Genomic DNA, 10,246 nt, shown 5'->3' on the forward strand with positions numbered 1-10,246 from the left:
TGTTCTACTTATATTACATTCTATTCTAACTATGGTACTGATAAAGCTGACATATATTTGTGTTTCTTTCTCCATAGGTTTGCAAGGTAGCTCCTATTTCATGTGAAACTAAAGTATAGCATTCACTAAGAGGATCTTCTTGATTGATTGCCTTGGAGTTGTCCATCAAAGCAGCGACTCTGAAACAGATATTGTACTGAAAGGTGTGGTATGTCTTTTCTGCTTTTTCTAGCATGGCAGCTGATAGTGAATTTATCTATTTTCTTTGTTCTCATTAAGCTTTAAGTATTGACTATTAATATAAATAATTTGTGCAAATCATTTTTGCAATATTGATTCGCTACCAATATCATCTTTAAATTGCTCATCATTTGTGGACTTCAGTTTTGGTATGTCAATAAGTGAATGACAAGAGCAATCCAGTGAAGCAATGATGATCATCATGTGAGTTATATCACAATTCACCCTTTAATATGCTAGCTGAACTTGTACTTTTAAGTTTATACCTTGATGCAAGTATGTGGTTTGGTCAAAGTATCTTGAATTTGAGTTGCAAATATATGAGTTTGAGTTAGTGTGGGCTCAAAAATGACATGGACTGTGCATGCTCAAAAATATATGAGTTTGAGTTTAAGTTTGATTAATGCATTTCTCAATCTTTTACAGGGAAGAGTAAGTGTTGCTATTCATCGGTTTCAATGGTTCAGAAATAATATCTTCGAAACTAGATGGTAGGTACATGAAATTCCATTACTTAAAGTGAAGCTTCCATTCAAATTGGCAGTACTTAGTTATATGATAGTGTTAGTAGATTAGTCTCCTTAAATCTTAATCTGGAGGGTCTATTTTAATAGTGTGGGTGGTCTTAACTATTCTATTGATAACAATAAGTTATTGTGTTATATTCAATTGAAGTATAATCTGGGAGGGTCTATTTGTGGACTTCGCTTTTGGTATGTTTATTTGCTGGTTATGTGAGTAAATGTTGTGTGGTTAGGTCCATGTTTGTATCTTGCCAAGCCATAAAAGGAAAAAGACAAAAAAGAAATAATGTGATGACTGGGCAAAATTTTGTTTAAGGGATGTCTAGTTTGGTGACTCACTTGATTGAGTCTCCTAATGCTAAACTATAACAGAACAATAATTTAAAGTGAAGCTACTATAAATGTTATGCCACAGTCACTTGTCTAACCTGTTAGATGAAAATGATTTTCTAGACATTTTATAATTACATATATAATAAGGGCATAAACAAAACTCATCTAATCCAAACTGTTATTGTACATATTCAAATGTGTGCTATGACATGGCTTGAATCTAAATAATTGCATCCCTCCTTGGTCTTTGAATGTTTTTGCCAGTACGTGTTTGCCCTTAAGCTTAGCTGAGGTCAAAGTGGGGTAAGTTGGAGTTGCAATACGTCTTGCAGTTAAGTCTCATGAAGAATAAAAAAAAAAAAATTAAGTCCTTAAGTACCCTTGCAAACATTTTTCATGAGTTATTTCTTCTTCTCCTGCCAATTTATATGCTTTCCTCATTAGCTCTATATAAAAAGTGTCATTCTGTAAGCTTCTTATTCTCAAAAGCTGCATGGGCACATGTCATTAATGCTAATGTTGATGAACTTTCTCATGTTTGGTTAAAAATGGGGAAGTAGGACTCTTCGTTGCAATTTTGTGGTATGTAGTGTCTTGGGAGTAGACATTATCATATAACTTCCTTATTGGATGCTTTAGTTGTAAAAACTTATTATGTATTTTTATTATTAATTTCTTAAATGTGCTTTGGTTGTATGTCTTTTGTGTTGAAGTGGCTTTTGCTTCATGAGTAGAGTGTCAAAACTCTGTCATCCTTGAGGAACTTGTTTGTTTTCTTCATCTGTCTTCCAATGTGGGAAGAAACAAAGTACTTTGTGGTTCCAATGTAGAAATATCTTCACTGTTTGAATGAATTAAATTTTGCAGCATGGTTATTAATGGGTGGGAGCTCATGATTCCTTTAGCCTTCTTTGCTGGAACATGATACTATTTCTTAACCTCTTTCAAATATTCTTGCTTTTATAATAAGACAAGAAAAAAAGAAGTTGGAGGTAATCTGAACATAAAAGTACCAAATGCTTATAGATGGCCTTTTTTTTTCCTGAAGTTGTGGCTATCACTATCACTTTCTATTCATTAATATCACTTGACTAATATATTTCAAGTCTAAATATTCAGACCCATTTGACTAATATCCTGAGCTTAATGAGTATTCCTTGATAATGCCTCCCTGAAAAAGAAGCTCATTTGTTTTTGTAGATCAGACACTTCAAGCTGGCCAAAGAAGAATCTGTGATCTTTCTTCCAGGTCAGACACTTCAAAACATAAATAGTATAGAATATTATCTTATCGCTCTACGGTTTTAATTGCCTTTGCATCTGAAATGTTTTGATGAATCTATTTGCTGGCAGTCAACAATTCATTAATCTTTTCATTTTTTTAAAACTCTCCTATTCGATCAGTTGAGCAATTTGCATCTTTGTAAACATTCCCTAAGGTCCATCTAAAGTTTATTAGGATCTTTTTATCCTTGAGTTACTCATTTGGTACGCAAATTAAGTTGCAGCTTCGATTAAGTACATTGACTTCCATTAGATTGTAATTAAGTTGTATGTATATTGAATTGTAGATGAGGAGGAGAGGAAGTACAAGGGTTGCAAAATAAGCTTTGTATTCAATAGCTCGATGTGTGGCTGTCATTTGCCTTGCTGCTAGTGATAAGCTAACTAGGTTGTGTAGACATGCATTATTTTTGGTACATATATGCTAGGGGCAGTTTATCGACTAATCTTGCAAATTCAGTTATTTTGGTATGTATATGGCTGACTTTGCATGATTACTTAGCTTAGACCATGCCATGGCTTTTATTGAGTTTAAAATCTGGTTTTCATGCTGAATACAGCTATAGAAGATCTGGAAGAAACTTGATTAATGATAGACATGCTTGTATGTATTTTGAATTGCAGATGAGGAGGAGAGGAAGTGCTAGTTTAGAATTGCCAAGGACACTTCAAAATGGAGTCATTTTATGATGCAAGATGAGCAGGAAAGAAGAACAAGTCAGGCAACCAATAATCTATCATTTCTTACTTTGTCTTTTTCTATCTTTAGTTTCCTTGTAGTGTTTGAGTGACATTATAGTTTGTGTAATTGTACAAGTACTTTTTTTATATGTATAGCTATCAAGCTACTTTCAATTAATTTTTAGGGTGTTAATATTAGCAAGGGATGTGTGAATGAGTTTGCTATGACTTTGTAAACTCCAATTCCAATTTAATGAATTCATGGATCTTTTTGAGCTGTCCATAGTTGTGGATTTAATTGGATGCAAGCAGGGATTTAGTGAGATTTAATTCCAATTGGATGCAAGCAGAGCTGTTAAATTTTGAATCAAACAAACAACAATTGTCAATTTAAAAATATTGTGTTAGTCAAACCTAGACAACGATTTTAGTTGAATAACCATTGTGTTGGTCAAACCTAGACAACGGTTTTAGAGGAAAACAAGTTGTGGATAGTGAAATAACACAATGGTTTTAGGTTATAAACGGATGTGTATATGTGATTAAAACAACATTTTTTAGTTAAATCTGTTGTTGGCATATGAATTACACAACGGTTTTAGATTATCAACAGATGTGTATTTGCTTTACTAACAACATTTTTTAGCCAAGACTGTTGTTGAGTGCCTCTACTAACAACATTCCTACCAAATTTAACCTGAATTATGTAACGGTTTTTATAAAAAATGATGTTTAAAGATACATCGGACAACGTTTATAGTATATAACTATTGTTAGACATCAGCTACTACAATAGTTTTATATCTATAAACGTTGTGTATTCTATTGCGAGACAACTGTTTGGACGAAAATCAAGGTTTTTGATGGACTTTATACAACAGTTTTAAATTATAACTGTTGTATGTACTAACTCAGACAACAGTTAAAAACCGTTGTCTGAATAGACTATAGATGTCACACGCCTAGACGACGAAATTTTGGAGGAATAGACAACGGTTTTTCACCGTTGTCTATTAACTTCATTGTTGTAGTGCTGGTCTCTCTTCCTTTGGAAGCAAGAGATTGGGTTCACATATATATCATATCACTGCATGTGATTGCAAAAAGTAAACATAGATGTGAACCAAGCTCTTTAAGCTTTTTAACATGAACCTAGCTAAGTAGCTAGCTAGCCTAGCTTCAAGTTTACCACCACAGATTTGTATTTCCCTTGAGAAACCATTCCACTGCGGCACTGCCTCTCTTTCTTCTTTCCCACTGCCCAGCCACCAAACCCATTATCTTTCGTCTTTCCCACTGCCCAGCCACCAGACCCATTATCTTTCTTCTTTCCCACTGCCCAGCCACCAGACCCACGCCGAAACCTTCTCTCTCCTCCCTCTTTCTCTTCCTCTTTTCTCCTTCTTTTCCTCATTCCCTCCCCGATCTCTTCTCTCTCTTCGATCTACTGCCTTCGGCAACGGCCGGCGACGAGGCCAACTCGCCTCTTTCTCCCCTCTCTCCCTCTGGTCTCCGCTTCCCCGAGCCTCCCTCTGGTCTCCGCTTCCTTCCTCAGTCTCTCATTGGCTTCAGCTGGGTATTTAGCGAAATTTCGCTAAATTTCGAAATTTCGGCGAAATTTCGAATATTTCGGCGAAATTTTCCGAAATTTGGTCGAATGGGTGTTAAAATTTCGGAACCCTTAAAAATCGAAATTTTCGGCAAAATTTTGCCGAAAATTTCGAAATTTAAACCCTTGGTGTTGGGTGACGAAAAGTTTTGATTGTTACTTAAGTAAACTAGGAGACCTAATTAATTGAAACACTTTTAATCTCGCATCTTCAATTGAGACAAGGAGTAAAAGTCGAGGACTTTTGCTAAGATTTGCCCTCACAAATTGGTCACGTGATCAATTTTAAACGGTGGTTATGACGGAATTGACGGAAAGTTTTTTATTGATACTTAAGTAAACTAGGAGTCCTTAATTGGAACACTTTAAATGTCAAATTCTCAATTGAGAAAATGGATAACAATCGAGGCTTTTTGCTAAAATTTTCTCATCTACTTATAATTTATCTTTCATTATATTCTAATTTCAGTCTATTAGTTCATAACGAAGGTCATGCTTTCAAATATATTCTTTAGTAGCACATGCAATTGACGAGAGAGACAACACGGGGTAAAGAGCAAAGCTTCGTTGCTCGTGCTTGAATTATCTCAGGGTCCGAATGACTAAGATCGTTTCGGCTTAAATTCAATGGTCGGTTATCTATTTCCCAAATTTACTTTCCCGTCATGAGAATTAGTCTGCCACCTCTCTCTTCTTAATTAATTACCGTCTCTCTCTTCTTAATTAATTTTCTCAAATTTACTTTCTGTTATCTATTAAATTGATTACGCTTGTCAAAATATTAATGTTTGCGCAATAGAAAAAGTCGTTTTGCACTCGCTCCAGCGAGTGTGGAGAGGCTAATTCTTTTATATGGAACCACAATCCAACTTCTATAACTTAACTGAAAAGAAAATTAGCTTTAATTTAAAATTTTAATCTTTTATTTTTGGGGCTAATTATAAATATATCAATAAATTTTTTTTGAAGATTAGATATTTATTTATTTTGTATGACTTGCACGTCAACTGGTTGCTTTTAGTTTATTTTTTAATAAAATCTGTGTTTAATTTCAAATTATTGCCTTTTGTCTTTTTCTTGCCAAGACTTACTGTTGCTGTCAACTAAGCCTACTAAGAATAAGTACATGGAGAGGACTTTTAGGACCAATAGACAGTCTAGAACTCCATTTGTGGTAGAAAACTCAGCTGTGATTTGTGAAGGATAATGCAACAACATTAGCTTATCTAGTCCAGGCACATATCACCATTTGGCAGTTGAATACACAGTAAAAGAAAGAAGAGGAGATTGATGGCTTCATCTGCAATAGACCTTCTGATAGGAAAATTGGTATCAGTTCTTGAAGACGAAGTGTTATTGTTAGGAGAAGTTCATGATGAGCTTGAGGAAATCAAGCATGAGCTGCTAACCATGAAAGCCTTTTTGGAGGATGCCAAAAGAAAACGAGCTCTCGGCAGTCATATGAGTGAAGTAGAGAAAACATGGGTGGCAAATGTGAGGGACGTCTCCATGGATGTTCAAGACATCCTTGATGAGTTCACATATGACATAAACAAGAAAAGAAGTAGGAGTCGATTGTCAAGAACCTTCCGTCAAAGCATTCGTTTCCCCAAGACTCTCTGGGAGAAGCATCAGACTGCGGTCAAATTGCGGAAGATCATCCAGCAAATCAAATCCATTCCTGAAAGAAACCAACGTTATGGTGTCGAAAGTATCGTGGTCAAGACTTCAAATTATGATCCCAATTGGATGAAAATCTTTGGAGAGTCATCTCTCTTCAATAAAGATGATGATCTCGTGGGAATCACAGATTCTAAAACCATCTTAATTGGATGGTTGTTGTCTGCAGAACCACAAAGAAGTGTAATTTCAGTGGTTGGAATGGGGGGTTCTGGTAAGACAACCTTAGTTGCAAACACCTTCAACAGTCAAACTGTAAAGAAACATTTCGATTTATACGCGTGGATCACTGTCTCACAAACTTACACAGTCAAAGATTTATTTAGAGTCATGATCAAGGAACTTTTCGGAGCAACTAAGGAAGATATTCCTCTAGACTTGAGCAACATGAGCTACAGACGTTTGGTGGAAATACTCGTCAACTATTTGCAGCCAAAGAGGTATGTGATTGTCTTTGATGATGTGTGGGATATAAATCTATGGAGATCAATAAATGTGGCACTTCCAGATGGAACACACGGAAGCCGGGTCATGCTTACTACTCGAAATGAAGACATTGCTTCTTTTCCATTTGGGGTTGGAAGTCATGTTCACCATATTCAACCACTCAAAAAGACAAAAAGAATGAGGCTTGGGATCTTTTTTGCATGAAAGCCTTTTCCAGCTGGCCTAATGGTTGTTGCCCACCAGAGCTTGAAGGCATAGCTAGAGATCTCGTTGGAAAGTGTGAAGGCTTACCTCTAGGAGTTGTGTCTCTGGGTGCTCTCATGTCAACCAAAAATTTGGTTACCGAGTGGAGGATAGTTTACAGCAGCTTGAATTGGGAGCTAAACAACAACTCGAGGCTTGAAGTTGTGAAGAGCATCTTATTGTTAAGCTTCAATGATCTACCCCATCGACTCAAGCATTGCTTCTTATATTTTTGCATTTTCCCAGAAGATTATGTGATTATGTGTGGAAGGCTTATTAGACTGTGGATGGCAGAGGGGTTTGTGGAACAAGTTAGAGGGGCTAAGCCAGAAGAGATAGCTGAGAGCTACATAGCGGAGCTCACTTGCCGATGCATGCTTGAGGTTGTAGAAAGGGAACCGTCTGGAAGAGCAAAAGCGCTTAAGATGCATGACCTTTTGCGAGAACTTGCTATTTCGATTTCAGGAGAAGAGAAATTTTGCAGAGTCGATAATGAGCAACAAGCAATTGAAGAGAGCAGAGTTTTCCGGCTGTCCATTCATGCAAATATTTGTGGAGAAATACAAACATATGGAGACATGTCAAAGGTTCGCACATTCTTTCTGTTTGCTCTTGATAAGGTCAACTCCTCTTCATTGAACGAATTGACATCTCATTTCAAACTGTTAAGGGTGTTAGATCTTGAAGATGTTCCAGTTTATCAATTACCAAATAGAACAGTGAGCTTCTTTAACTTGAAGTATTTAAACTTGAAAGGAACAAAAGTAGAAAAGCTTCCGAACAACATAGGAAAACTTCATAACCTAGAAACACTAGACATTAGAGATTCCAAAATTAGGTTACTTCCTGTTGGGATTGTGAAGTTACAAAACTTACGACATCTCTTTATTTTCCATTGCAATTATGGAGATTTGAAGGTTTTTGATCTCGTTTATGGCACACAAGCACCGTCGGACATATATAGGCTGATGAACTTACAAGTTTTGAATACTATCGAAGTAGGAGGCAATCGGGAGTTGATCAAAAAACTTGGATACATGACTCAACTGACAAGAATTGGCATAGCAGGTGTGACAGAAGCAGATGAGAAGGACTTGTGCAATTCAATTGAAAGCATGAAGCTCATTGAATGCTTAGTTGTTAAGGCAAGTAATGAGGAGGAGTTGTTACGCATGGATGCATTGTCATCAGCTCCTCCATTACTAAAGACACTTGTTCTCAGTGGAAAATTAGTGAAAGTTCCACTTTGGTTTCAGTCTCTTCAGAGTCTTACCACCTTGACTTTGCATTGGACGAGATTAACAGGAGAATTTCTTCCTCACATTCAAGCACTACCTAATTTGACTGACCTTGAGCTAAGTAATGCATATGCAGGAAATAACTTGCTCTTTTATTCAGGGTTCCCAAAGCTTAAACAGTTGCATCTAAACTACTTCCCGCAATTGAATTTTATTACCATAAAGGAAGGGGTGATGCCAGCGGTACAGAAGCTAGAAATTAGTGAATGCATGAACTTATGGGTAGTGCCTTATGGGATCGAACATCTTACATGTCTCCAAGAATTCAATTTGCGAAGTGTTCCCAATGAATTTGTAGAGCGCATACGTGCTGATGGAAGTGTGCAGTATTCAAAGGTTAAGCACATCCCCGACATAAATCTTTATATCTACAACACGGATTCTGGTTGGTCTGGCGAAAAGTTGTCATCCTCTCAACAACAAGATGCATAAAACCTCCTGTTCATTCTCATGAAAGGTACTCTTTCTCTCTCTGTCTCTCTGTCTCTCTGTCTCTCTCTGCCTCTCAAGGTCATTTTGCTAAGGATTTATAGTTTGGAACTCTTGTCCAATTTTAATTGTATTAATCCTGCGATTTTGGACAAATTTACACAGGTCTGTACATGGAATTATTATCCCAGGTTATGCTGGAATATTGTCTAATTTAACTGCATAGTCTAGCCCTTTTTATACCACCAAACAAGGGTCTTGTGCCCAATTTAATTGTAATTGTAATAGTCTAGTCTACACAATCTCTCAAAAGTCTGGCCTCTGCCACAGCTTGAACAATCTGTGCTGGTTTGCCTGTTAGAAAATTATACAAATTTACATGTGTTACACTTTGTTTTCTTTTAATGGTTAAATCAGAGTGGATGTTTCTTTTATTTTTTTATCATGAATATCAGGGTCATTTAAAACTTTCTAACTTATATTTCTGTAGAAATGTTAGACATAAGCTTGCTCATCAATGTTTTAAAAAAAACAAATATGAAGCTTAGATTTCATTATTTCCTTTTTATTCTGCTTTGATTGCCCCCTAATTCTCTTAATTGATAATTTACAGTCTGCTGGAGTTGAATTTGTACCATGAGAAGAGAACACTACCACTCTTTACTCCACCACCCAGCCAATAGTTTCCCCTGTTACAGCCTATGATGATGATGCTATTCAGGCTTCTCTGCAGTCTGATGCTTAAATGTATGTATAGAAGATTAAACATGTGCCAGTATTAGACTCCTCAGTCTAGCTTGCTGCTTTGTACTTCATTAATATAATCACAGTTAGTCAGTTACCAAAAGAGAAAAAAGAAAATCAATATCATTACAATTAAATATGATGTGTGTTGTGCAAGCTTTGTAATAGCAGAAGTTTTGACTATATATCCCAGAGGCCTTGTGATTTATTTCAATAACTTATATAGTCTTAAATAACCTTGTCAGTTCTTTGTTTGACTAGTACAATTTCCTCAACTTTATCAGCCAAGCAGCCATACCTTCTATTGCTATAAAATATGCCCATACAAGCAACCCTGTAGATGCAGTTGTATTTATCAGCAAGAAAGAGTTTATCTACTTTTCTAGCCTTGAAGTCCCTACAGATCAAAGCCCAAATCTGTTTTTAAGTATGATTGCCTTCATGAGCATTAATATTCTTGCAAACTTAATTAGCATCATTAGATTCCATTGTAAAGTAGCAAAATGATAAAATTCATAAATGAATGACTGCATCAGTTGATTTTACTATTTCTTAAGAGTGGTTTATGTTGTTTTAGAAAAGGGTTTTTTTTTTCAAATTTGGTACCTGAACTATTACTTGTGTCCCAATTAAGTACTTGAACTTTTATTTATCTCTATTAAGTACCTGAACTTTTATTTTGTACCAATGTAGTACCTAAGTTGATTTCCGTTAATAAAATTAACGGAAGCTGT

At 35.9% G+C, this 10,246-nt stretch overlaps 1 protein-coding gene across 1 annotated transcript; it reads left to right on the forward strand.

Annotated features, from left to right (window-relative positions):
* The first annotated feature begins 5,943 nt into the window (after nt 1–5,943).
* On the forward strand, nt 5,944–9,827 carry LOC147282915 (disease resistance protein RPM1-like). Its single transcript, XM_086247864.1, is given in 3 exon segments — nt 5,944–6,960; nt 6,963–8,796; nt 9,382–9,827. Coding segments are annotated over 2 exon segments (2,808 nt in total). The 5' UTR covers nt 5,944–5,961; the 3' UTR covers nt 8,772–8,796; nt 9,382–9,827.
* The last annotated feature ends 419 nt before the right edge of the window (nt 9,828–10,246 follow it).

This window comes from Dryas octopetala, chromosome 6 (assembly GCF_963921425.1).
Source record: "Dryas octopetala chromosome 6, drDryOcto1.1, whole genome shotgun sequence".
In the NCBI taxonomy this organism is placed as follows: domain Eukaryota; kingdom Viridiplantae; phylum Streptophyta; class Magnoliopsida; order Rosales; family Rosaceae; genus Dryas; species Dryas octopetala.